We start from the raw sequence: 26,590 nt of genomic DNA, 5'->3' as shown, positions 1-26,590 counted from the left end.
GGGCAGATGGCTTCTAAGTTCAGGTGAGAGGTCGGTGGCAGGTGGGGAAGGTAGGTTTGAGTGCATTAGGGAGGAGGGAGGGGTCTGCAGAAAGTGAATGCTCCCTAGGAAAGGGTGAGACAGGCAGATATCCTGCAGGACAGCTAATGACAGCTCTTGCCGCTTCCTGTGATGGTCGGATGTAGCAACATGTTAATAATGAATAAATCTACACGGTGGGTATATCGGAGTTCATGATTCTCGTCTTGTCACCTCTCTATGTGTCTGCATTTTTTTTTCCCGGCTGAAAGCTTTTTTGTTGTTTGTTGGTTTAAGTGATCCTGTCCTCAATGCTCTTTTTTCGTATACTTTAAAAAAAATATTTCTTTACATATTTGGCTGCACCAGATCTTAGTTGCGCCACGCAAACTCTTTGGTTGAGGCATGTGGGATCTAGTTTCCTGACCAGGGACTGAACCCAGGCCCCCTGCACTGGGAGCACAGAGCCTTAGCCGTTGGACCATCAGTGAAACCCTCTATTAGTTGATGGGTTGTTTCCACTCTTTTGCTTACAGTGAATATGAACATTCATGCTATGAGTATGAACAAATGCTATGGACATTAGTGTATGTGTTTTCATGTGGACGTTTTCATTTCTCTTGGGTATATTCTTAGGGTACCTTATATTTAATCTTTTGATGAACATTTGCCTTTAGTTTTAAGTCAGATACAATTCAATCACCTCATTTATTCCTTGATTCCTTTAATAGCAAGGGGGAAATGGCAATTTCATTTTTGTGAGTGAAGGAATAGAGGCCCAGGGCATTGAAAGGACAGCAGATACTAACAGTTTCCATTTGTATCGAGTGTCAGTAAGTGCCAAGATCCATGCAAAGTGACCTAACTACAGCAAGCCAGTCCATCCTCACAACAGCCCCATGAAGCTGGTCTTATATTCAATCCCATCTTGTGGTTGGAAAAATTAAGTACTTTGAACAAGGCCACACGGCCGTACAGTCCAAGACTTGAACCCAGTTCCGTCTTAATAAACTTAGGCTTTCAGTGGTGCTCAAAGTGAAAGCGAAAGTGTTAGTTGCTCAGTCATGTCAGACTCTGTGATGCCATGAACTGTAGCCTACCAGGCTCCTCTGTCCATGGAATTCTCCAGGTAAGAATACTGGAGTGGGTTGCCATTTCCTTCTCCAGGGTATCTTCCTGGCCCAGGGATCGAACCTGGGTCTCCCTTTGCCATTTGGTGGACTCTGGAGGATCAGCAAATCCCCACCAGCCTCTGGCATGGTAAGGTTTGCCTGTACTCTTCTCCTGCACGGGATACTCTGGACCACCCTTGACCTCCCTCCTCTCTGACCCTTCTCAGTCTCCACAAGTCTTCCCTCTGGATCCATCCTAGAGCCCTCTCCCTTCCTAATGGGTCTTCCTGCCTCCAGTCTCTGCCCCTTCCACACTGCCAGAATGCTTTGTTTAAAGCACAGATCTGGTCACATCACTCAGCTTAAAATCCTCAACATTCCCCACTACCACCAAACAGGTGCTACTTGCCATAGACTGGTTCAGAAGACGAGTCTTTCCTTGACCAGCACCCTCCCATTTCATATCCTACACTCCAGCTGTGAAGAACTGCTTGCATTTTCCCAGAGATTCTCGGCATCACTTCTCTGGGACTTTGCAGGAGCAGTTCTCACCGCCCGAGTGCCCTTCCCCACTTCTTCCACCTGGGGATCTGTCACACATCCGTCAAGTCCCAACTTATTCAATGTCTATCTCCTCTCTGAAGCTTTCTCCATTTGAGTGCTTCCTCCCTGACTTCACAAAGCACTTGGTCTAGCAGTCAACACAAGCTACTATATTAGCCTCCCTAGCCAGACTGTGCACTTTGAGAACAGAGACTGGGCTTTATTCCATTCTGTGTATTTCCAGGCCTGGAACAAGATCTTGCTTGGTTGAATGAGTAAATGAATAAATGTTTGATATCTGCACTGTCTCATACAATAGCTACAAGCTGCATGTGGCTATTGAGACTATGAGATGCAGCTGAACCAATCTGAGATGTGTAAAATAAGTATAAAATACACTGGATTTTGAAGACTTGGTGTGAGAAAAATAAGAATGCAAAATATCTCATTGATAATTTTTTATGTTGATTAAATATTGAAACAATAATATTTTGTATTGTGTTGTGTGTGTGTGCTCAGTCATGTCCAACTTTTTGCGACCCCATGGGCTGTAGCCCACCAGGCTCCTCTGTCCATAGAATTTTCCAGGCAAGAATACTGGAGTGGGTTGCTATTTCCTCCTACTCCAGGGGATCTTCCTGACTCAGGGATGGAATCCGAATTTCTTGTGTCTCCTTCATTGGCAGGTGGATTCTTTACCACTGAGCCACCTGGGAAGCCCAGTATTTTGCATATATTGGGTTAAATAGAGTTAATCTCATCTGTTTCTTTTTACCTTTTAAACATAATTAGTAGAGACTTTAAAAACTACATGTGTGCTAATCTCCTAACTTCCTAATTGCTTCTTGGTCTAAACCGTGCTCCACACAACAATCAGAATAATTTTTTAAAAAGTCAATTAAATCATATACAGTTGAGTATCTTTGTTAGTGGTATTTATGTTCTATAAAGCTGCTGCAACTTCCCAGTCATAAAAAGGAATGAAATAATGCCATTTGCAGAAACTTGGAGAGACCTAGGGATGATCATATTAAGTAAGTTAGAAAAACAAGTACCAGGGACTTCCCTGGTGGTCCAGTGGCTACGACTCCCCACTCCCAATGCAGGGGGCCTGGGTTTGATCCCTGATCAGGGAACTAGATCCTATGTGTTGCAATGATCAAAGATCCCACATGTCACACAACTAAGACCTGGTCAAATAAATTAATAACTATTTAAAAAAAATAAAAACAAATATACGATATTACTTATATGTGAAATCTAAAATATGACACAAATTGGGAATTCCTTGGCGGTCCAGAGAATTAGGACTCCGTGCTTTCACTGCCAATGGTGTGCATTCAATCCCTCATCAGTGAACTAAGATCCAGCAAGTTGTGAGGCACAGCCATAAACAAAAATTTAAAAGTAAAATAAACATAGAAAACTCACAGGCTCATGGTCACTGAAGGGGAAAGAGGGTGGGGGAGTATAAATTAGGAAGTTGGGATTAGCAGAAATAAAGTACTATATGTAAAACATATAAATAACAAGGTCCTATGGAATAGCACAGGTAACTACATTCAATATCTTGTAATATACCATAATGGAAAAGAATATGAAAAAGAATATATTGTATAACCGAATCACTTTGCTGTACATCAGAAATGAAAACAACATTGAAAATCAACTATATTTCAATTTTTAAAAAAAGTGGTGGGAATTCCTTGGTGGTTCAGTGGTTAGGATCAGTGCTTTCTCTGCCAGGGTCCCAGTTCAATTCCTGGTCAGGGAACTAAGATTCTGCAAGCAATTCTGAGTGGGAAAAAAAGAAAAAAGAAAGCAGGAACATCATCTGGGTAAATTAAAATTGACCAAAGACCAAAATTGACCAAATATTTAAATATTAACCATAAACTATATCTAAACCCCTAATTACCTGATTAACAAAAAAAGAAAATAAAAATTCTTTAAAAAGTCACTGTAAATCCTGAAATAGTGAATACAGTAAGTCCCCTACATGTGAAAATTCAAGTTTTGAACTTTCAAAGATGTGAATGTGTGTTTGTATGTTCAGTCATGTATGTCAGTTCATGTGTCTGGTAAATGCTGTCACACGCCTGCAACCTCTCCAAGTGGTTGTGCTTTACTGTACAGTACTGTGTAAAGCACACTAGTACAGCATGTTTATCTCAAGCCCAGGATGTCCAGAAGCAAGCGCAAAAGCAGCAGTGATGTAGCTGTTACTGCTAAGAAGCACCAAGAGATAACAATAGAAACAAAAGTGAAAATAATTGAGTGGAGCAACAGAGGAAGAAGTAACTGAAGAACAGAAGAGGGTCATGATGCAGGAAATGGTACGGGGATTTTCTTATCTGAGGAAGCACTGTTAGTGTTTGAGGCACAGAACCCGGACATAGAAAGGTACACAAAGGTTGCAGCAGCCATTCAGAATGCAATCCAGTGCTACCGTGTCATCTATGATGACAAAAAAAAGAGTTACTACCCAGACATCACTGGATTGTTTTCTCAGGAGGGTAGATAGAATTGAATCCAGCAAGGAACCAAAACCTGTGCCATCTATGTCAGGTGTGAGTGAAACTGCAGCTTGCCCTCCGTCTCCTATTGCTGATGATCCATCAGCTCTGCTATCTCCCACCCCCTCGCCCTCCTCCAGTCAGTAACCCTTCTTGCCTGTTCACTCGATGCCGGCCCCTGTATGTCAGCTGTTAAATAGTATACTACAGTACTTTTCAAGCTACTGTCCTGTAAGATTAAAAATGTGTTCTTTAATTTTGTGTTTTTCATCTATTATTTGTGTGAAAAGTACTACAAACCTATTAGAGTACAGTACTGTACAGCCTATCATGTCAGTTGGGTACCTAGGCTAACTTTGTTGGACTTAAGGAACAAATTGGACTTACTAACTCATTCTCAGAATGGAACTTGTTTGTATGTAGGGGACTTACTGTACTGAACCACTGCTCCCAGGGAAATGCAGGGTAAGATTCCTGTCAGCTACTTGTCACAATATTTGCATCAATTAATTAACACATAACCATGTTTTGAGTGTTTCTGTTTAAAAATACTTTATTTAATATACATTTCACTCAATAACATTGAACTCAAGGCCGACAACACTATAACTCATGTCTGCACAGCTGACCTAACACAAATATTTTCTGTGTAAGATCTTCTGGTACTCAGAAAAACTGAACAGCACATCAATACCATGCTAGGGGGCCATTTTAAAAAGCAGAACCAACCAAAAGCAAAAAAATGTGAATATGGCATTAAATATACCCTCTAGAACTTCCCTGGCGGTCCAGTGATTGGGACTCCACACTTCCAATGCAGGGGCACCAGTTGGATCCCTGGTCAGGGAACTAAGATCCCACACGCCTCACAGGGTGAGCAAAAAAAAAAAAAAAAATTAATTAATTAATTTTTTAAAATGCCTACTAACACGCTGAACAATAACAAAACACTTAACAGTATGAGAGCTGAAAGGAGAAGACGGAGTGTTGTCTCATTTAAGCTCTGCTTCGAATCTCCGTGTCACGCAACCACCATCGTTCCCTCCTGGGCTTGTCCACATATCGGCCATTGCCTACACAATAAATACTTGTGGAATAAAGGAACAAAAGTGCCTGGAAGGACAGCAGGTGCGTTTTGCTGTGGCAGATATGGGAGTTGGAGGGGCAGTGTAGGGGCGGGGACTGGTGCACCGGTAGGGAAACCTCCCGTGATTTTCCAGTCACCTCACCTGACAAAGTCACCTCATCTGACGACCCCCAGGTCCCACCACGTGCCTCTCCTGGGCCGAAGCGCTAGCGCTCGCCTGAGGCCCGCAGGGCTAGTCACGTGCGGTCTAGAGGCCACGCCCCCGAGCTGACCTCACGGCCCCGCCCTCACTGTGACGCCGCGGGCCTCGGCCCTGCCCCAAAGCCTACCGGCGTCCTTCTGACAGACTCCCAACTGCGAGCTGCGGAGGCGGTCGTTCTCGGTATTGAGGCCGCCGCCGGTGCCGCGGCGACGGTGAGTCGCCCCGACCATTCTAGACGGCTTCCCGCGGAGTCCCTAGGGAGCAGGGCTGGGCGCTTGCGGCGAGGGACGACCGCCGACCGCGAAGCCCCCCTGTCCGCCCCCGCCCGCGGCGCCCGCGCGGTGCACGCCGGGCACTGTGGTCCCCGCTGGCCACTGTGGTCCCCGCTGGCCAGCAGAGCGCGTCTGAAGGGCCTGGACGGACTACATCTCCCAGAGGCCTTTGGGCGGGCGGGGGGTGGTGCGGTGTGTGCGCAAAGCCCCGCGGGGCTGAGGGTCCTGTCCTCCGAGAGCCTGGACCCGGGCTGTCTCTGCGTTCTCTCGGCCTGAGGAGGTCGGCTTGTCGAGGTAAAGGGACGCGGGGGCGGCGCAGCGGGCCAGGAGCCTCCTCCCAGGACGCCGATGCGATCCAGAGTGGCTTTGGGGTTTTGACGTCGTACCGTCGTTTAGGCTGGCTGGCCACCCGCGGGGCTGCGGTGACACCTTAGCCAGGCCCGGACGGGCGGCGGGCTCGATGCACCAGGGGCTGCCGGCCCGCCCCTGGGGTCCCGCCATCATGCCTCCCACATCCTTGCAGGCAAGCTTGGGGAAGTCCCATCCCCAGTTTTCTACAGGGGCTGTTTCTTCAAGGAGAGGGGCTCGGGCGGAGGGTCTCGGTGACAAAGAAGCCTTTGCTAGGCTTCGTGGTGACCTTGGCAGGCCCGCCGGGCCCCGCGCGTCTCTGCCTCCCCCTCCTTCCCCGGCCCGCCTGCATCTGTAAATCTCTGCGCCCGCTCTCGGCCACACATGCTGGTGCTAGGGGTGGGGGGGTGGAGGCAGTGACCTGGCCTGGCTTTGGGCCCAGCCTCATGCCATTGAAGACCTTGTTGTAGTTGAACTCACAGCATCATGCGAGCCTGGGTTTGGACCCTTGACTCATTTAAGGGTAGGCATGTTTCTGCTTTCTTAGAAATGTCCCCAGGTATTCTCTCAACAGGTGTCAGGTAAGGAGCAAGGGGCTGTAAGTTTCTCCATTATGGGCCTAAAGTCCTCTGCGTCAGTCACTGGGGCCTTTGTTCAAAAGACTGATTGGGGACCCACCCCCAGAGGTTCAGATATAGCAGTTATGAGCTGTGCCCCAGGACTCTACTTAATAAGTTCCTCAGATAATTCTCGGGCTCCCTTGGGGCTGAGAACCTTTGTCTTAGAGTGAGGAGGGTGGAGGACCTTGAGCATAGTGTCTTCCCCAGTTTTGTGTGTTTCCTGTGGGCTGCTGGGCGCGGCAATGCCTGGCAAGTGTGACCTCGCTTCTATTGCTTTGTTCCTTTCCTCAGGGCTGATCTAAGATAAGAGTTGGATGGGGAGAGGCCCACCAGCTCTGCCTTGCCAGACGTTTAATTTTGAAAAATTCCAAAGGTACAGGAAAGTTGAAGAAATTTTACAGTGAACGCCCATAGAACACCGTCTAGAATGTCCAATATTTTATTATACTTTATCACCATTCTAACCATCCCGCCGCATCGGGGTGAGTTGAGGATATCTGTTTCCTCCCAGATGGTTAAACATGCATAGCATTCAGTAGTCATGGAATTCTTCCCCTTGTTTTTTAACTGTCTGTATACTTGGAAGTCTTTCTGTTTTCCATCCCAGAGGACCTGAGGACCCTGGATGGGCCTCTGGAACCAGGAAAGAACTTCGTGTGCTCTTGCAAAGATTTGAAAAAACACAACAGGCCGTGGTGGTTCTAGAATCACCCTAAGGGCGAATGCATGGACTGTGTGAATGCTACTTCAGGGAACAGAACTGTTTTGAAGGGGAGCTAATGGAAGGTGTCCCTATGGCCCGGTTGTCCCTCAGATAGACTTGTTAGGAACTGATGCTGGTGGTCAGCTTGGAAGTCGTTCCTGCTCTCTTGCTCCGTTTGAACCTGCTGGTTCGGTGTGTTTCCTAATGCCCGAGGGGCACAGGGCTGCGTAGCCTCTGAGTCCCTTGGGCCCAGGTACTTTATTTCACAGCCATAGACACCAACCCTAACCCTCCCTCTTCAGTGATCTGAAGGGGCGAGAAGAGACAGGGCCTGTGAAAATTCATCTCCACTCAGAAATACTACTAAAAGGGCACATAGTCTTACTCCTCTAGGACACAGGGAGGCGTGCCAGTTAAAGTCGTGGCATCGTATGTTGACGTCTCTGCCCTCATGAGGAGGGAAGCAGCTGTGCCAGTGAGCAGCCAGCATGCGATGGCAGCACCGCAGAGGACACCGGCCCTCAGTGGGGAGGAGAGAGGAGGAGAGCAAGGCTGACAGCGGTGGCACGAGGCTTATTGTGCCCCCACAAAGAGACTTGGAAGTGGAGTGCACAGCATGGAAATGGGCTGGTTTCTAGGATCCCACAAAGGCCTGCAGTCTCCTCCTCCCTGCATAGACTGGATCCTTCAAGACACATCTCCCCTGAAGGTGGTAGAGGCTGTGGTGTAACTTGTTGCTGCAGAGGGCAGGGGGCACCTAGCTGGAGACCTCTGATAGGCAGAGCCTCTCTCCCTGGGAGGGCCACCCATGCGAGGAGACGCAGGATCTGTCAGCTCCTGAGCCTGTGGACCTACGGCTTCTCCTTCTCTGGGTCATCAGTCTCCAGTGACGATGCTAGGGTCCTGGGACCAGCACTGTCTGCACTCCACAGCCCACATTGGAGGCCTTTTTGTCACTTCCAAGCTACAAAGCATCTGCCTTTCCAGAGCTTCATTTTTCCAGAAACATGTCTCATCACTTTTTCTGGTGCTCCTGATCTGTGGGTGCTATGAGCTCTCATTTGGTCTGTTCACTGGGTGGTTCAGACCATCCATTCTTACTCCAAGGAGGTGTCATGAGGGGCCAGGAAAAACTGTGAATGTGCTGGGTCCGTGTTGTGTCTGTCGACTGAAAAAAAAAGATATACAACTTGAAAATTGTGAGTTAAGTTTTATTTGGGGCAAAATGAGGACTGAAGCCTGGGAGGCAGCATCTCAGATAGCTCTGAGAGACTGCTCCAAAGCGGCAGTGGAGGAAAGTCAATATATAAGGTTTTGGTGAAGGGGGAGTTCAACACCATGAAGCACTCAATTTACAGAAGGTTTTTTGTTAGTCATAAGGATCTGATGTCATCAAGAAGGGACTTAATGCTTCTCTAGATATGAGGAGATGCAAGGATTGAGGTCATAAAATCTGTTCCAAAAAACTAGCAACTATCTAAAGACCTGTCCCACCAGATTCCCTGGAGCACAGAGTGCCTCACTCCACCCTGAACTCCCTCAAGGGTTGTTGTATAGCAGCACGGGGTTCAGTCTCAGTAGAGGCAGATGGCAAATGTCTTTATTGTTCACTCTGTGGCAGTGCTCTTGGTAAGTGCCAATTTGTAGTTGACATGTCCAGTAAGTTTTGATTCAGTCCAAACTCAAATCTGCTCTGTTGTCTGTGTCTTTCCTTCAAGGAGAAAACAGGCCAGGGAAAGTGGAAGTAGGTCGCGAAGGGTGGAAGAGTTGCCCTGGGTGGGGTTTGAGGAGAATTCCAGCACATTATCACTTCAGGAAGAAGTGAGACAGTTGTCACAGTTCAAGTGAACATTAAGAGCAGCAGCCTTGCCAGCCTGGGGGGCAGCAGGAGTGAAGTTCTGTCTGTGGTGTGTGCCCTTGGTATTGCCCACCTGGCCGAACCCTCACCTATGTTTGGTCATCGTACTCAGTGCCAGTGCTGCAGACCTAGCTCAGGCGCCTCTGCTTCCCCCGGCTGAGGACGCAGCCAAAGGACCAAGTGACTTGCCCAGGGTCGCCACGTAATGACAGCAGGGTCCCAAACCCGGCAGGCCTGAAGGGAAATGGGGGCTCCCCTATGAGCATGGCTTCGTGGACCTGACTGACTCAAGAAAAGGGTTTCTTTTCTCGTCTGGATATTTGACACACTCATTGGAGAGCCAGCACGGGCCTTCTCAATGGAGGCTGTGCTCTGGCCCTGTGGGCTGGGTTAGGCCCGTGGGAAGCCTTCCCTCACCGACTTACTTGTTTAGCACCGCTGTGCCAGGGGCTGAGTTGTGCCCCCGCGCAATGAGGTGTTCTCCAGTGGGGCCCCAAGAGTGAGAGACAGGGGATCCCTCCGCAGGGAGGTACAGGAGAGGCTCAGTTTTCTGGAAAGAGGGTTTGGAGGCTGAGGGATGGGTCTTTGGTGGGGGCAGGGTTTGGTTTGTTTGGAAGAGAGTGAGCTACAGTCAGGGGTGTCTGGAGTGTAGTGTGATAAAGAGATCTGGAACACACGGCCAAGTCCAGACTTCCCTGTGAACCTTGACCTTAAACCTTGACCAGTAGATAAGATCTGAGAGCTCTTTGAACCTTGGTGTTCACTTGGCTTGCCTACAGATCAGGGTTTAGGGGCAGAGACAGCTCTGGGACACCTCCCAGACATCCATCTTGGGGCCTGGGGTGCTGCTCCCTGAAGGAGTATCACTTTGTTAGCTGATACTCGATATGCTGCCTGGGGCCGTGGAGAGACTGACCCTTGGCACTACCCCGGCCTTCCAGGAGCTGCCGGCCTGCCTGGGGAGGCTGGGCCCTTGACCACAGTTCTTTCTTCCTAGTGATTCTTAGTTCCAGTCCTGGAAGCCCAGCCCACTACCTTGCAGGGCCTACTTAGGGCTCATCTGGTCCTCGAAGCCTTCCAAGGGCCCTCACCCACAGACCGACCCTTCTCTCACCTGGAGCACCTGCCGTCACAGGTCTCCTCGGGTTTTGCTGAGTATCTTTTGTAAGTTTGTCTCAAGTGCGAGCTTGCCTCCATCTGCAGTTCTCTGAGGGCAGGGACCAGGGCAGTGAGTGGCCTCCATGGAGAGGCCTGTGAAGTGTTGACTGAATTAAAGAGTAAAGAATCTTAAGTCTTTTCAAGCAGGTTGTCACTTGAAAGAAAGAATAAACAAACTTGGGTAGTAATGGCTCTGCTGAATACAGTTGGCTAATCCCAGAACCAGAGGAATTCCGTGTTGTTCACGTGACCACTTCTCAGCTCTGGTACTCGGGGTTGGCCTTGGTTTCTGAGCTCAGGTCATCTGTCTGCCTGCCCCTCCTGGAGAGCGTGGGGGCCACACTGGGACCCATTTCTCTGTGGTCCCAGTCACACTGGCCAAACAGAACCTGTGCCTGCTGGAGGTGGGGGCCAAGCTGTAGGGTCCAGGACTCGGGGACCCACGTTCGCATCCCAGACAGTGCAGGGACCCCTCACCTCACCCCCTTGCGCGGCTGTGTGGAGCTCCAGTCCTCTGCGTGGAGCCGCTCTGCTGCTTGGTCTCTCAGTCGCGTCTGACCCTGTGACCCGGTGGACTGTGGCCTGCCAGGCTCCTCTGCCCACGGGACTCTTCAGGCAAGAGTACTGGAGTGGGTTGCCGTGCCCTCCTCCAGGAGGGCACGTGCCTTCCCAACCCCGGGATCAAACCCAGGTCTCCCACACGGCAGGCAGATTCTTTACCAGCTGAGCTATGAGGGCCAGCCCTGGGGGAGGCTCTTTTCTCACCTCAGTCCTGTCTTTGCTTGAAGATTCGCCTCAGAAAAGCCCTCCCTTCCCTGCTTATCCTTCCACCGTGGCAGGCCTCACCAGCCGACCTACTAATGTATTTTACCAGTTTCTGTTTTATGGCCCCTCCCCCACCAGTTTGTCGACAGCTGTTTCCTCATCTTCAGGCCTTAGAAAAGAGCCTGATGAGTAGTCCAGGCTTGCCTTTGTGGGCGCTTAGTAATGTCTGAAGACCCGATGTATGTCAGCTGATATCTTGGACTTGGTGATCCCTAGAGACACTTCCAGCCTGAAAGGTGACCTAGATGCATGAGTACACACATGGCCAAAAATAAGGCAACCCCAGATATAACATGAGTTCCCAGTTCCTCAAAGAGGAGATCCAAAATAATTTTGTTCCAAACGCCTCGGGTCAGCTCTTCAGGTCAGATGTCCATTTAGAGTGACAGGAATTTAGTTAAGCTTCCATGTACTATTTCATGGAGTGTAATTTCAAATGCTGGTTACATTTGCTCCCCACTCACATTTCCCAGAGTGCTTTTCCCAGTCTCCCCTTCACCTCTGTGGACATCGTGTCCTTGTCCTGGACACCAGCCCCTGGGGATTGTCAGTGCCAGCCGTGTGGGCGCCCCTTGCTGCATGTAGGGATGTCTCCTCTGGAGAGTGTGTCCCTGGACTGCTGTGTGTCAGCCTGTACACAGCTTCTCACCGCATGCCCTTTCAGAGGCTGTTTACCACTGGAACGGTGAGGTCCCACCCCAGGAATAATTACTAGTCTGCTGGCTTTGGGCTTTTTTCTTTTCACTGACTCCATCCAGGTGACCTCTAGAAGCATGCCACGCTGGACTGACTGAGGCAGACGTTCTCCTCCCAGCGGTGCCCAGTGTGAGAAGTGAGACTGCCTGCAACACAGGGACTTGGGTGACGCAGAGATGCTCCCGAGGGGTGCATATAGGACCTTAGAGCTCATGAGGGCAGAAAGGCAAAGCCTTCTCTCGGGAGTATAGAGATCCACTTCTCCCCGACAGAAAAGGGGGACCTGGGCAAGGTCTGGCTGCAGGCCTAGCTCCTCGCCTGGGCTGGTGAGGCCAGCAGGCGTTTGTGTCCAAAATAAGACTCTTAACAGCCAGGGGACCTTGTAGTGGCCATGTGGCTGGGCTGCACTTCAGGGCCTAGAACTTGTTTCCTGGATCGGGCTGGTGTGTCTTGATCTGAGATAACCAATTAAAATAGGAGTCAACCCCAAGGCTGTCCATTTTGCATCAGCTCGCCGTGGTGGTATAGTGGGGCACAGAGCTGGCTTCCATTAAGATTCCACTCTGATTGCCTAAGCATTGGTTCTTTAGACTCATCGCATTTCTAAAATTAGTCCGCCTTCTGGTTACCGAGCCCTGCCTATCCAGCAGGTGCGGCTGTCCTGTTTACTCAGTCGTGGTTGCAGCTGCATCTGTTTTTGGCCCTGGCTCCTCATTCCCTCCTGTCTGTACTTCCTCCTTGGTGCCAGCGGTAGAAGCAGAAACTGAGCTCCTGAGCCTGGTCCTGCCGGGGGGTGGGGGTGGGGGGCTCGGGGGCAGGAGGAGATCGCTCCACTCATGTCTCGGGCAGGCCCTGTCTCAGTTTGCTCATGCATCTGTCTGTTGGGATTTTCTCACCCGCCCCCTCTGCCAGGTGATCTTCTGCTGGCTCTCCAGGCAGGGTGTCCAAGGCTGGAACTGCCTGTAGCCTGCCAGGCTCCTCTGACTGTGGGGATTCTGCAGGCAGAAATACTGGAGGGGGTTGCCATGCCTTCCTCAAGAGGATCTTCCCCACCCAGGATCAAATGCACATCTCTTACGTCTCCTGCGTTGGCAGGCGGGTGCTTGGCCTCACTGTGCACCATGTGGGATCTTAGTTCCCCGACCACAGATCGAACTCATGTTGCCTACATTGGGAGCGCAGTCTTAACCCCTGGGCTCCCGGGAAGTCCCTTGGCAGGCAGATTCTTTACCACCAGTGCCACCTGGAACTACCTTGGATGGTCTTTGTGTCCCAGCTTCATGGGTCTGGATCCCCCCAGTTTCACTAGAGCACTGGGAAGGGACTTGGCACAGAGAACTGACTGGTGTTACCAAATTCCTACAAAACTGAAGTAGAGGCTCCAGCTCATGAGTGGGGGGCAGCCCTTCCTTGCGTTTGCCTCGAGGACAGGTGCCTCGAAATGGACTGAATGTGGGAGAAGGTACAGGCAGTGGGGTCATCCTCCAGAAAAGCTGTGTGCACCGATCTGATCTGCCGTGGCCCAGGTCCCCGTGCCTCTGTCCCGGGGGGTCAGACTGGTTTGCCTCGGCTCCAACCAGCCTCAGAGTGGCGGACACCGTGTGCTTATTATTGTCATCATCATGATGGTTCCTAGAAGTCTTACAGCTTTTTTAGCCCATACCATTCTTGGAGTCCTGTCTGCCGTTTGATTTTCCTTCCAATGAAGAGCAACCAGCATATTCTCTCTTTTCTGTTTAATTGTATACTTCCTTGCCCATGCTCTGCTGAGGCTCCATAAATATAGCTGTTTGTATGTATGCAAAGTATTGTTTGTGTTTGTGGGACACAGTGCTGCCTGCTCTTCTCATCACGACCTCATTGACACAACCCTGTGGGTCTGGGGTGGCTACTGCCATTTCACAGATAGGAAGATGAAGACTCTGAAGGCCAGATGGGGAGGACCTAGTGCCCGGGCACTAGCAGGCGAGGCGTCTGCACTTTCAGCTTGACCTGTGCCATCAGGGCTCCAGCCTCCCCCGGGAAGGGCCCAGGCTGTGGTATTTGGGGCCATTGGCTTAGGCTGATGTATCAGCTCCGTGGAGCTGTGATATTCATCCCAGAGGAGCGTGTGGGGCTGGTGAGGAGAGCAGCCAGATGGGAAAACCAGATCTGCTCTCTGGTCCTTTCCATGTCTTTAGCCCGTTTTGAAGTGTTTAGAATTCCCAAGGCATCAGATACACCCATGTTCAAGTGTAAAGATGAAGAAATGGTTCGCAGCCACCAGTGATGCTGTCTGGGCTGTCTCTCTGTCCTGCCTCTATCAGGAAGGACAATGGAAAAGGGGCAGAGTTCCGGATTTCCAGTCCCACCAGTGCTGAACTTGGTTGCCCCGGGGCCTGCTCAGTAAGGCAGCGTGGGCTAGAGGAAGCCAAGGCCTCCGGAAGTCCTTATGGGAGCTTTTCAGGGAGGGACCTCTTGTTTACAAAGCCTCAGGCCTAGGGAGCACTGTTTATTGTTAATAGTACTTGTTTTCCTTCCCTGTTAAAATAATCAACTGGATATGTACCAATCACGAGTAGATTCTGGCTGCTGTAGGTTGAGAATTGCTGTAAACCAACTTCTCTGTTTCCCTTCAATACTGAGGTTGAGTCTGGCTGCATTTACTCAGAAACCCAAAATAACTGGTGAAACCAAGTGCGCTTCTTTCTCACTGTAGGGTAGGGGAGGCGGTCAGGGCCAGGATGCTGTCTCCATGGTCGTCCGGGACCCGGGCACCTTCAGTTGTCCTCAGCACGGCTTCCATTCCTGAGGTTGTCTCGTGGTCAGTGTGGCTGCGGGGCTGTAGCCTTCAGCCTCCTGGCGGCAGGCAGGAGGAGGGCCGGAGGGCACAGGGTCCATCTCCTGGTGGGGCGGCTCCCTTTCGGCACCTTCCAAGAAGGTCTGTGACCTATGTGACTCATTGGCCAGAACTGAGCCACGTGGGCACCCATCGTTAGAAGGGCTGAGAGCAAATTCACACAGGCACTGCTGCCCTGCTCCTCAGCGGCTCCCAGGTCTGAGCGCTGCAGGGCATCCCCTGGGCCTGTGCCTCTGAGGCCGCCCTGAGACTTGACAGTTCCAGGCCGCTGTCTGGCTGCCCACCCCGGCACAGCCTCCTTCCTGAGGCCTGTGACACTGTCCTGCCACTGTCCCTGTCCCCGCCTCAGCCCGCATTGACCCCACCTCCTCCCCTCACCCGGCTCGCTTGGAGAGATGTCTCCTGATCCCTGGAAAGAGTCTGGTCCGCCTATACTTTCACAGAATACTTTCTCATGCACCACTGGTCTTCGCTGTGTCCTTGGGGTTGGGGTTTGGGGTGTGTCTTGGACTCTAGTCTCCTTAACTCAGTTGTGAGCTTCTGGAAGGCAGGACCAAGCCTCTCACTCCCTGCCACTTCCCGGCCTGTGCCCAGCGTGAAGTAGGCGCTACACAGCAGTCAGCACCAACAGACTGCTGGTTATTCCCAAAAGAAGGACCATCCCCTCCAGGGGCTTCTGTTAAGTGGCCACCACACAGACTGTCCAGCCTGCCCCTCGGGACTTGCAAGAACAGGAGGGTTACGTGGCGTTGCCCCGGGAGCCAGTGGCCATCCCTGGTGAGCAGCCTTCGGGCAGAGGGACGCCCCCACCGACGGGCGGGTGTGGACGGCGTGGGTCAGGCCTCCAGGAAGGTCTGCTTGCTCACAGGGCCCGAGTGCTTCCGTCCTCGGACCCCAGGCCACCCCTCCCCGGGTGCTTGGCTTTCACTGTGGGCCTCCACCCCTCACAGAGCAGTGGGCGCCTCCTTGGTTCAGCAGGTAGGAGCTGAAGACAAGGCATAAAGCTGCCTTTCTGTTTTCCCGGCAAAGCCCCAAGCCCTTCTGGCCAGCTGCCTAGAACCTGCCTCCCAGGGACAGAGGAGTCCTCCAGGGCCAGCTGGCATCGTGGTGCGGTGGCTGTGGGAGCTGTGGGCTGAGCTCCTGGAGCAGCCGGCAGGCCGGCCCAGCTCTGGGAAACTCGGCCCTGCAGCTGCTGCCTCCAGGGCTCCAGGTGGACGCCAGGGTCCAGGCCCAGTACCCTTCCCTGGGCACTGCAGCCATGGAGTGCCAGGGCAGCTGCTGGGAAAGAGCGCTGGCCCTTCAGGAGGACTGCTGGGCTGTCTTCCTTTCCAGAAGGCGTCTCACGGGCCCCGAGGTTGGCCTCCACTTGCCAGGCCTCAGTGACCTCTGCGGGCCAGGCCCTAAGGCTGGACTGGCTCACTGGTGCCCGCGATGCTGGGGGACCAGAGGCTGCTGTGGCAGAGGCAGCAGTGCCTGTGTTGTTTTCCTTCCTGTTGGATGTTGTTCACAGTAATCAACCCCGATAACCAGGGTCATTTATTCAGTGTTCTTGTGTGCGAGGCCTCAAGATACTGCTCTGGGCAGTTCGCATATGTCTTTACTATAAAACTTGCTCCAGCCCTGAGCAGTAGATGTGGTTATAGACAGGAAACTGAGGCTCACTGAGGTCACACCGCTGCACAGTGGGAGAGCTGCGTCTGAACTAGTCTGGTGCGTGTGGCAGCAGGCACATCCCTGGAGTGACAGCACCCACTCGGAGGCCCCCTGGGACGGTCCCCTCTCCGTCCCTCTGGCTGTGGAGCCCTGACCTGCTCTGCCTGCAGGTACCCTCTTACCAGCTGAGGGCTCCTCTTGCCCAGCAGCTCTTGAAGAGTGACTTGCAGTCGCCTGGAGGCTTCCTGAGATCTTCCAGGGGCTGAAGGTCAGAGCTGTGTTTATGAGGACACTTGGAGGTTATAAGTTACTCTGCCTGTTTCCATCGCGTTGGCATTCGAAGGGGTGGTGCCACAGCAGTGGGACTTAGCTCAAGGTGTGGTACCCGCTGCGCCAGCGGTTGTCGTGGTTGTGTTCCTGCGGGCTTCACTGAAGCAGCAGCAGTAAAAATGACTTGAGTGTATTAGCTGGACCTTTGGGTGCACGTTGTTAACGTTTTGTGTGGTGAAATGAGAGGAGGCGCATGCAGCATGCTGGGTCCCTCAGGGGAAGCACGGGTGCAGCTGTTGGAGCTGTGAGCCCAGCCACTCAACGGGTGTTTTCATGGCGCTCCACACTTACTTAAAATAACAGCTGACACACAGACTCCAGTTATTCAGACTTGGGGATTCAGCTGACAAGGTGAGCCTGCAAGGAAAACAACTGACCTTTTGTTTTTGTATTTGTTGCCAGTGATAAAATTTGAGCTTTCAAGTGAAAATGTTAAAATCTTGGAAAACTTGTTTTTGCTGCTGTGAGCTTGACAACTTCCCAGTAGTAAAGACTTTTCTGATGGGATTGGTGGTGATACTAACAATGTGATTTTTTTTTTTTTTGAGAGGGGCATATAGTGAGATGCCTTGACACTGCCAGATCTACATAATCAGGCTCATAAATGTGGACCAGAATTTTCCAAATGACCCAGGCATGCTCTTATAAAACCAGCCGTGTGTAAAAGAGCCATTCCAAATACAAGGTAGCCCAGTGATTTTTTTCAGTGTAATAGGGAAAATTTTGTTGTGAAAGATTCGTATTCCATATTGCAGATAATCTTTAAGAACTGTCAAGTTTGGGTGTGGTGTTGAAGAATATCCACAATAAGCTGAAAAGACTATTCAGTCCCTCCTCCCTCCTTTCCAGCTGCTTACTGTAGGAGGCTGGGTTTTCTCATACTTCATCCAAAACATCACAACAGATTGGATGGAGAAGCAGATACAGGCATCCAGCTGCCCTCTCTTAAGCCAGACTTTTTTATTTTATAGAAGCATAGTTAATTTATAACACTCTTAATTTCTGCTGTCCAGCAGTGATTCAGTTATACATACATATTCATTATTTTTCATATTCTTTGGCTCATCATAGGCTATTGAATATAGTTCCTGTGCTACAGTAGGACCTTGTTGTTTATCCCTTCTATATAGTCTGCATCTGCTAATCCCAAACTCTCAGTCCTTCCTGGCCCCCCTCCCCCGGCATCCACAAGTCTGTTCTGTCTGTCTGTAAGTCTGCTTGTGTTTCATAAGTAAGTTCATTTGTGTCATATTTTAGATGCCCCAGCGGCTCAGCAGGTAAAGAATCTATCTGCAATGCAGGAGATCTGGGTTTGAAAGATCCCCTGGAGAAGGGAAAGTCTACCCACTCCAGTATTCTGGCCTGGAGAATTCCATGGACTGTAAAGCCCATGGGGTCACAAAGAGTCAGACACGACTTAGCGACTTTCACTTAGATTCCACATATGGTATTTATCCTTACTTCCTTTAGTGCCATCATCTCTCAGTCCATCCATGTTGCTGCAAATCACATGACTTCATTCTTTTTTTATGGCTGAGTAGTATTCCATTGTGCATATGCACCACATCTTGTCCATCCACTCATCTGTCAGTGGAGGTTTATTTTAGGCTGTTTCCATGTCTTGACTTTGTGAACAGTGCTGCTGTGAACATGGGGGTGCATGCATCTTTTTGAATTATAGTTTTGTCCAGATATATGCCTAGGAGTGGGATTGCTAGATCATTTAGCAACTTTATTTTTCTTTTTTTTCTTTCATTTAGCAACTTTATTTTTCACTTTTTGAGGACCCTACATACTGTTCCATAGTGGTTGCTCCAATTTACATTCCCACCAGCATTGTAGGAGGGTTCCCTTTTCTTCGCATCCTCTCCAGTATTTGTTACTTGTAGACTTTCTAATGATGTTAAGCCAGACTTGTAAAGGGTTTGTGGAAATGTAAAACAATGCCAGTCTTCTTATTAAATCTTGTTTTGGAAAGTAGTTATTTTAAATTTTTGTTAACATGTAATGAGTTAATCTCTTTAATGAACAAATACTTTTAACAGTTCCTCATTTTTGGTTTCTAATAAGGTAAGTATTGTTAGGTATAATCCACAAAATCTTTTTGGTATCCTTAGTAATTGAGGGTTAAGGGGTCCTGAGACCAAAATTGAGGGTTAAGGGGTCCTGTTGCAGCCGACCCTGGCGGAGCTGATGTCAGAACGTCCTCCGTCTGGCCGCCGCGCTCCGCCTGTCTCTGTCTCAGCCCCATGCCCTGCCTCATCCTCCAGGAACCTGCGTGTGTGCGCGGACGGAGCTCAGCCCCACGCTGCCCTCCCTGCCTTTCTCCAGAAGTTGGGGTTGGCGTTCCCTCAGCAGGTCCTGTGTGGGGTGGGGACCCCGGAGGCAGGGTCGGCACCCTCCCCGTGCAGAGTGCTCATACTGTCGGCTCAGACTACAGAATGGAGTTTCCAGCAGGGGATGGAGCCAGGGAGGAGAGCATCCTGCTGGCCAAGGCCCAGACCCTCCCAGCTTCCTCGGGGAGACCCCAGGCTGCCTCTGGCTGCTGCCAGTTGGCCAGGCCCTGGCCCTGGCTCAACAGCCGCGCGCGCTGCAGTGAATGAGGAGGAGCTGGGAGCAGAGCAGGACGCCAGGGCTGCTTCCCGGGGCCAGAAGTCTTGTGCTTTTAACTCCACGCAGGGGTGTGGGGAGACTGGGCTCTGCAGAAAGTGCCTGGCCCTGTGTCCCACCCCAGAGGCCCCCAGCACCTGCTGTTCTGGGGAAGACGAGATGAGACTGCAGCAGGAAATGGGTCCAAAGACAGACAGACATGGAGATGGGCTTCATCCCACTTTGTGTGTGCGTGCGCTCAGATGTGTCTGACTCTTTTGGACCCCATGCATTGTAGCCCACCAAGCTCCTCTGTCCATGGGATTTCCCAGACAAGAATACTGGAGCTGGTTACCATATCCTTCTCCAGGGGATCTGCTTGACTCACAGGTCGAACCTGCGTCCCCAGTGTTTCCTGCATCACAGGTGGATTCTTTTTTTTTTTTACAGGCGGATTCTTTACCCGCTGAGCCACTGGGGAATCTCACTTTAGGGTGACTGAAATATTCTGTGCTAGGTTGTGTTGGTCATAGGTGCAGAGGGGCCTGCCCCCCAGGCTGTGCCGTGGCTTAGAAAGGCAGCTGCAGGGTGGGTGTGGAGGGGAGAGGAGACAGGAGTGGCTGGGCCTGGGGGGAAGCAGTGCCTGCCCCAGGTTCGGTGTTGGTGACGCCGGGGGCCGTGTCTTCCTTCTTACTGATGCAGGAGACAAACGAAACCAAGTGTCATCTTAACATTACAGATCAGTGATTAACAGTATTCAAAGTGTGCACTGTAAGTCAGCATCATCCTTCACCAGAAGGTATGAAATGTATTTTTTGACCTAATAATCTCACTTCTGGCGTGTTTAGGCCAAAGAAATAATCCAAGAAAGGGAAAGAGCACTAGTCAAAGGTGTTGCTGTGTTTTTATGACAGTAACAAGGAACCTTCTAAATGATTTAATAGGGATTGGTCAAGTAAACAAGGATGGGCCCCTTTTTGGAAATACTAAAATCTATGAACATGGAGTCTTACAGGATAGAGGAAATATACGTGACACAGTGTTAAAAGGATTTAACTTTGTCACAACAGCAACTGTATAAAAACCTAGCTGCCTGTGCAGACTGGCAGGGACAGGCAGAGACTGGCTGCATTAGGGTGATAAGGTTGGGCAGTTGTGTTTTCCTTCAGTTTAATAAGTTTTATTGATGTACAGTAATCTGCATACCATATGATTTCCCCATTTAAAGTGTGCAACTCAGGGACTTCCCTGGCAATCCAGTGTTAAAACTCCATGCTCCAAGTGCAAGGGGGAATAGGTTCAACTCCTGGTCAGAGAATTAAGATTATGCCTCAGCTGAAAAATTTTAAAGTGTGCAATTCAGTGGTTTTTAGTATAGTCACAGAATCATGCAACCGTCATTCCAGTTTTACAACATCCGTTGATGGACACTTGAGTTGTTTACACGTTTTGGCTATTATTAGTAATTCTGCTCTGAACATTCTTGCACAGGTTTTTGTGTGGACATGAGTTTTCAGTTCTTTGGGGTATATACCTAGGAGTGGAATTGCTGGGTAACTCTCGAAGAACTGCCAGACTGTCTTCCAGAGCAGCTGCACCAGCAGTGGGGTGGGGGAGAGGTTCCAGTTTCTCTACATGATACTCATTATTGTCCTTTTCATCTTAGCCATCCCAGTAGGTAGGAAGCGGTACCTTGTAGTTCTGATGTGCCTTGCCTTTTGGCTCACAGTGTTCGGGTTCTTTTCATGTGCTTATTGAGCATTTGTTTATCTTTGGAGAAATGTTTGTTCCCATCCTTTTGCCCATTTTAAAAAACTGAGTCATCTTTTCTGTTAATGAGTTAGAAAAGTTCTTTATGTATTCTAAATGGTGCAGGTCCCTAAGATACTTGATTTGAAAGAATTCTCCTACATTGTGTGGGCTGTCTTCCCACTTTCTTGATGGTGTCCTTAGAAGCACACATCTTACATTTTGATGAAATTGATTTTATCTTTTTTCACTTTTGTTGCTTGGACTCAGTCCTTCTGGCCCTGCCACTGGTTTGTTACATTTAATATTTAAACTGACTGACTCCAGGCTCCCTCTCCCTCAGCAGGATTGTTCAGTTCAGTTGCTCAGTCGTGTCCGACTCTTTGCGACCCCATGAATCGCAGCACACCAGGCCTCCCTGTCCATCACCAACTCCTGGAGTCTACCCAAACCCATGTCCATTGAGTCGGTGATGCCGTCCAGCCATCTCATCTTCTGTCGTCCCCATTCTCCTCCTGCCCCCAATCCTTCCCACCATCAGGGTCTTTTCCAGTGAGTCAACTCTTTGCATGAGGTGGCCAAAGGATTGGAGTTTCAACTTCAACATTAGTCCTTCCAATGAACACCCAGGACTGATTTCCTTTAGGATGGACTCGTTGGATCTCCTTGCAGTCCAAGGGACTCTCAAGAGTCTTCTCCAACACCACAATCCAAAAGCATCAATTCTTTGGTGCTTAGCTTTCTTCATCGTCCAACTCTCACATCCATACATGACCACTGGAAAAACCATAGCCTTGACTAGATGGACGTTTGTTTGCAAAGTAATGTCTCTGGTTTTAAATATGCTGTCTAGGTTGGTCATAACTTTCCTTCCAAGGAGTAAGCGTCTTTTAATTTCATGGCTGCAGGCACCATCTGCAGTGATTTTGGAGCTCCAAAAAATAAAGTCAGCCACTGTTTCCCCATCTGTTTGCCATGAAGTGATGGGAGCAAATGCCATGATCTTAGTTTTCTGAATGTTGAGCTTTAAACCAACTTTTTCACTCTCCTCCTTCACTTTCATCAAGAGGCTTTTTAGTTCCTCTTCACTTTCTGCCATAAGTGTGGTGTCGTCTGCTTATCTGAGGTTATTGATATTTCTCCTGGCAATCTTGATTCCAGCTTGTGCTTCTTCCAGCCCAGCGTTTCTCATGATGTACTCTGCGTATAAGTTAAATAAGCAGGGTGACAATATTGGGGACCCCCTATTCCTGTAGCTCTTTTTCCTAGTTCACATTGTTTCAGTTAAAAAAAAATAAGTCTCACTTTAAAATGCCACTAATTTAGGAGCTTTCATGCTGTTGAAGAGAGTTGAAGGAAGTGTCTTACTAAAGGAGACAATGCAGACCCAGGGCGGGAAGGTGGCCTGCTTCTCCAGCAGCAGGTGCTTTTAGTGAACTTTGCAAAGGAAATGAGGGAGAGTATGTCCCCAGACCGACAGCGCCTCCTTCCTTCTCACCATCCTCCCTGACCACACCACCGTGCCACTGCTGTGGAGAGATGCCCTCGGTTTTCATTGCTTCCTGCAGGGCATGTGGACGTGCAGGGGCTGCTTCGGGCTGGTGGAGAGAGGATGGAGGACCGGCCGTGGTCCTGGGGGGACAGCAGCTGTGGGAAAGGGAGGGGGAGCTTGGGCGTGGGTAGGGACATGGGATGGCACCGAGTTGGGCAGTGGTGCCAGGGCAGTGTGGCTGCCTGGGGCCAGGTGCCCAGGGCCAGCTCTGCCTCGGTGCTGAGGGCACTGCTTGTGGGTCTCCCCCCGAAACAGCTCCCAGAGCCCTGCGTGTTTGCCCAGGCCGGCGGTGGAAGGAGCCTCAGCTGCCTGTCTCCTCTGAGTACCTGGGATCAGAGGTACAGTGTCGCCCAGCCCTCCACAGGCAGGCCCTGGCGTGGAGGTCAGCCTGGTGCTCCCTCAGGGGAGGGGTGGCGAGGACCCAGGCGGCCTCCCCTTGAGACACCCTAGATGAGGTTCCCAAGCTGCTGGGTTCTGCCCCCTTCACCAGGCCACGCCCCTGCCCTCGCTCCCACACAGAAGTGTGGGTGACCCCTGAGGCTGGTGTTTCTGGAGGTTGCAGGATGGTGGCTCTGGGCTGTGGTGGGGCATCTTCAGGGCCTGGGGGCAGCTGAGTCTGTGCTGCCGAAGGATTGGCCCCGGCCCATGCCAAGCGATGAGATCTGTGTGGGGAGACGAATGAAGGTGACCTGAGGCCAAGAGCAAGGGACGCCTGCGGGAGGAGCCACGGAAGGCTCTGTGTCCGGGGGGAGGGGGTAGCTTGGAGCCCAGCCTGCACCCTGGTTTCTCCTCCAGGCCCAGGAGAAGCAGCAAAGATGTCGAATGATCCTCCCCCTCCTTATCCTGGGGGCCCCACAGCCCCCCTTCTGGAGGAGAAAAGTGGCGCTCCGCCCACACCAGGTAGGGTCCCATGCCCTTGCCAGCTGCTGGGAGCTGCACCTGGAGCAGCGCCCCTCCAACAACTAAGCCTCTGCGCTTCCCCCCTCCCCCACCCCCACCCCGTCCAGGCCGCACCTCCCCAGCTGTGATGCAGCCCCCGCCGGGCATGTCGCTACCCCCTGCAGACATCGGCCCCCCTCCCTACGAGCCGCCCGGTCACCCGACACCCCAGCCCGGCTTCATCCCTCCACACGTGAACGCGGACGGCACCTACATGCCTCCAGGTAAGACGGAAAGGAACCTGGCTAGTTTGTGTGTTCGGCGGGCAGGCTGTGAGGGTGTTTAATTAAGGGCAGAAACACGGGAAGGTGCCCAAGAGCACGGTACAGGAAGCTTCTCTGTCCTCTGGGACAGAGACCAGGAAAGGCTGGGAGGACGATGGTCACTCAGGCCCAGGGCCTGGTCCCCAAGCCCATGTCCTTGGGTGCTGAAGGCTCGGGGCTTTGTGCTCACCTTTCCCGTGGGGCCAGCGGCCCAGCCCGCCAGTGACCCGCCTTTGCTCCATCTTCTGTTTCCAGGTTTCTACCCTCCTCCGGGTCCCCATCCACCCATGGGCTACTACCCACCGGGGCCCTACCCACCTGGGCCCTACGCTGGCCCTGGGGGCCACACGGCCACGGTCCTGGTCCCCTCAGGGGCTGCCACCACCGTGACAGTGCTGCAGGGAGAGATCTTCGAGGGCGCGCCCGTGCAGACGGTGTGTCCCCACTGCCAGCAGGCCATCACCACCAAGATCTCCTACGAGATCGGCCTGATGAACTTCGTGCTGGGCTTCTTCTGCTGCTTCATGGGGTAGGTGGTGCAGGCACCCGCGGGGTGGGGCCGCGCCCACCTCTGCTGCCCTGGAGGGGGCCGGGCTCTCAGCCCCTGCTCTTCAGGCCCCCGTCTCTCCTGATGCAGGTGTGACCTGGGCTGCTGCCTGATCCCCTGCCTCATCAACGACTTCAAGGATGTGACGCACACGTGCCCTAGCTGCAAGGCCTACATCTACACGTACAAGCGCCTGTGCTGACGGGCTGGGCCTGGACTCCCCGCTGTCCGTCTGGCCCCCCGTGCTTCGCCCCCCGCACTCAGTGGCTCACCTCCCTGCTCCCACTTGGGGGTGGAAGCCGTTCCACTGGTCCTCCCCTGGAAGTCTTGTCCTCTTCGCCTTGCCCTTCCCTGAGCATCTGACTCTTGTGGCAAAAATTCTGTTGGATTTCAGGCCAAGGGTCAGCGAGTGGTGGGGGCTGGCACTGAGCTTGTGTGCTGCTGGCGTGCTAGGTATTTGTGATCAAGAAGACAAGAGGGAGTGGTCTCCTCACATGGTCCTCCCTGCTGGGGTCTCTTCCTCCATTTCTGTACCAGGTACAGGTTCGGTCCAGAGTCTCCCTGGGACCAAAAGCAGCCAGAGCGCGGTTGGTTCCCCAGACCAGGGCCTGCGGTGGGGCTGAGCCCATAGCCACTGTCATTTATGATCTGCTGGGCTGAGAGTAGCGGATGGACCCAGGCAGGCCTGAGTTTGTGGATGCTAGAGGCAGGCATGATGGTCAGAAGGAATGACTCTGGCCCTCAGAACTCAGGAATTCTTATCTGTGCCCAGGAATCACCTGGGGTAAATAGAGGTCAGTACACCTGCAGGCCACGGGGTGAGGGACTGGACCCTAGCTTGCCAAGCAGGAATTCTCCTTGGCCCCTGCCCAGCTGCCTTTCATCCACACTGTTGTGAAGCCCGGCCTTTGCTGGGGCTGGAAGGAATGCCCAGGAGCCCAGCCATCTGGCTGTACCGTGTCCTTGCCACATGTGGGCACAGCCTCTGCCTGGTGCCAGGTGGGACCAGAGATGACAGAGCGGGGTTTCCCTGCAGGCCCTCTGGGTTCTGCAGTGCACGCTCCCAGTGCCCACAGGGCCCTGCACCCCGGCTGGTTCGCCATCACTGCTCTCGCTCCAACCGCAGGCGCTGCAGCAGGAGCAGCCGTGGCGCCGGACTGGGGACAGGCTGGGGACAATGAAGGAGCAGCCACAAGTGGCAGAGGTGCCCCGGTGGCCACCAGCCCTGCCCTGGGCCTGAGCACACACTGTTTCCTGAAGGGTTTGTCTGTGAACTTGCTCCCGTGGACCGCTGTATCCTGCCGCCCCCTCCTGGTCTTGCACGGCCACTGCATGGCCTCCTGTCACTGTGAACCGTGGCCAGTCTCAGTTGATAGTTTCTCATTAAATTGGCCCTTTCACTCCCCTGCCTGAGGCCTCTGCTCTCTTGCCTGGCTTCCTTCTTTTGTGAGGGAAAGAGGGTGGGGGGCCTGCAGGTAGTTGGAAGGCAGGGGGTCAAGACCTCAGGGTCTCAGTGCTTCTGCTGAACCCACTACCCAAGGACGATGATGGTGTCTCAGTCCCTGGTTAAACCCACCGGAGCCCAACTGTGACTGCGCTATCAGGCTTCCTTACTGATAATGTCACCTGTCTCCACAGCACGCACCTGCCCATGGGGTCTGCAACCTGGAGACACCCCCCAGCCAGAGCTTGGGGTCATCAACCCTGTGGGGAGGTACCCTCGCTCCCTTGAGCAGGGCAGAGCCACCGGGGCTGAGGCATCGGGTCTGCAGGCTGCTGGGGCGGGCAGGCAGCTGGGCCCCCACCCCTCATCTGACTTGTGAAGGCGGGTGGGCTTGGTCAGTTACTGAAAAGTGTTCCCACCATTTAATTCTTTTTTTAAGTAACACTTTCACAGATTCTCAGTATATAGAATAGGTAATAAACTCTTATTAAAATAAATACTTAAGTTCATTTCTATTTTAGACAATGAATTATTACATAATGCAAGTATATGCTCTTTTTATCGTAGGTATTTAAAAAAAAAAAAGGCAGGAAAACTAAAGCACTCTTGAGAACTAGAAAACTGAGGGGCCACATGGACGTCCACATCCCTGAGAGGTGGCTCATGGACTCCCTGGAAGGAGGGTGCTGGGCAGGGACCAGGCAGTGTTGGGAGCGCGAGGGGCTGC

At 51.8% G+C, this 26,590-nt stretch overlaps 1 protein-coding gene and 1 long non-coding RNA gene across 4 annotated transcripts; one reads left to right on the top strand and one right to left on the bottom strand.

Moving 5' to 3' along the window:
- Nucleotides 1–3,368: 3,368 nt before the first annotated feature.
- LOC133063409 (uncharacterized) lies at nt 3,369–5,729 on the bottom strand. Its single transcript, XR_009694397.1, has 3 exons — nt 5,606–5,729; nt 4,956–5,054; nt 3,369–3,467 (listed from the first exon to the last, which is right to left on the bottom strand). It is a non-coding gene; the product is annotated as an uncharacterized LOC133063409 (long non-coding RNA).
- CDIP1 (cell death inducing p53 target 1) lies at nt 5,573–26,372 on the top strand. Of its 3 annotated transcripts, none has more exons than XM_061152750.1 (6): nt 5,573–5,690; nt 22,926–23,008; nt 23,466–23,570; nt 23,735–23,833; nt 24,128–24,401; nt 24,510–26,372. In XM_061152750.1, the coding sequence occupies exons 3-6, from the start codon at nt 23,486–23,488 to the stop codon at nt 24,619–24,621; spliced, it is 570 nt and encodes a 189-aa protein (XP_061008733.1). In that variant the 5' UTR covers nt 5,573–5,690; nt 22,926–23,008; nt 23,466–23,485; the 3' UTR covers nt 24,622–26,372. The 3 variants fall into 3 exon arrangements, with proteins under 3 accessions (XP_061008733.1, XP_061008731.1, XP_061008732.1); XM_061152748.1 differs by having other exon boundaries at nt 23,678–23,833; XM_061152749.1 differs by lacking the exon at nt 5,573–5,690 and adding an exon at nt 5,894–6,044 and having other exon boundaries at nt 23,678–23,833.
- Nucleotides 26,373–26,590: the final 218 nt, after the last annotated feature.

The sequence above is a fragment of the Dama dama genome, chromosome 10 (genome assembly GCF_033118175.1).
Source record: "Dama dama isolate Ldn47 chromosome 10, ASM3311817v1, whole genome shotgun sequence".
NCBI classification, from domain to species: Eukaryota; Metazoa; Chordata; class Mammalia; order Artiodactyla; family Cervidae; genus Dama; species Dama dama.
This window is presented reverse-complemented; position numbering and strand designations above follow the sequence as displayed.

Bases quoted from the DNA above. Each gene is read 5' to 3' on its own strand.
- CDIP1 (XM_061152748.1), top strand. From the start codon at position 23,486: ATGTCGAATGATCCTCCCCCTCCTTATCCTGGGGGCCCCACAGCCCCC. The intron at 23,834-24,127 runs GTAAGACGGAAA...TTCTGTTTCCAG, and splicing joins CGGCACCTACATGCCTCCAG to GTTTCTACCCTCCTCCGGGT. The intron at 24,402-24,509 runs GTAGGTGGTGCA...CTCCTGATGCAG, and splicing joins TTCTTCTGCTGCTTCATGGG to GTGTGACCTGGGCTGCTGCC.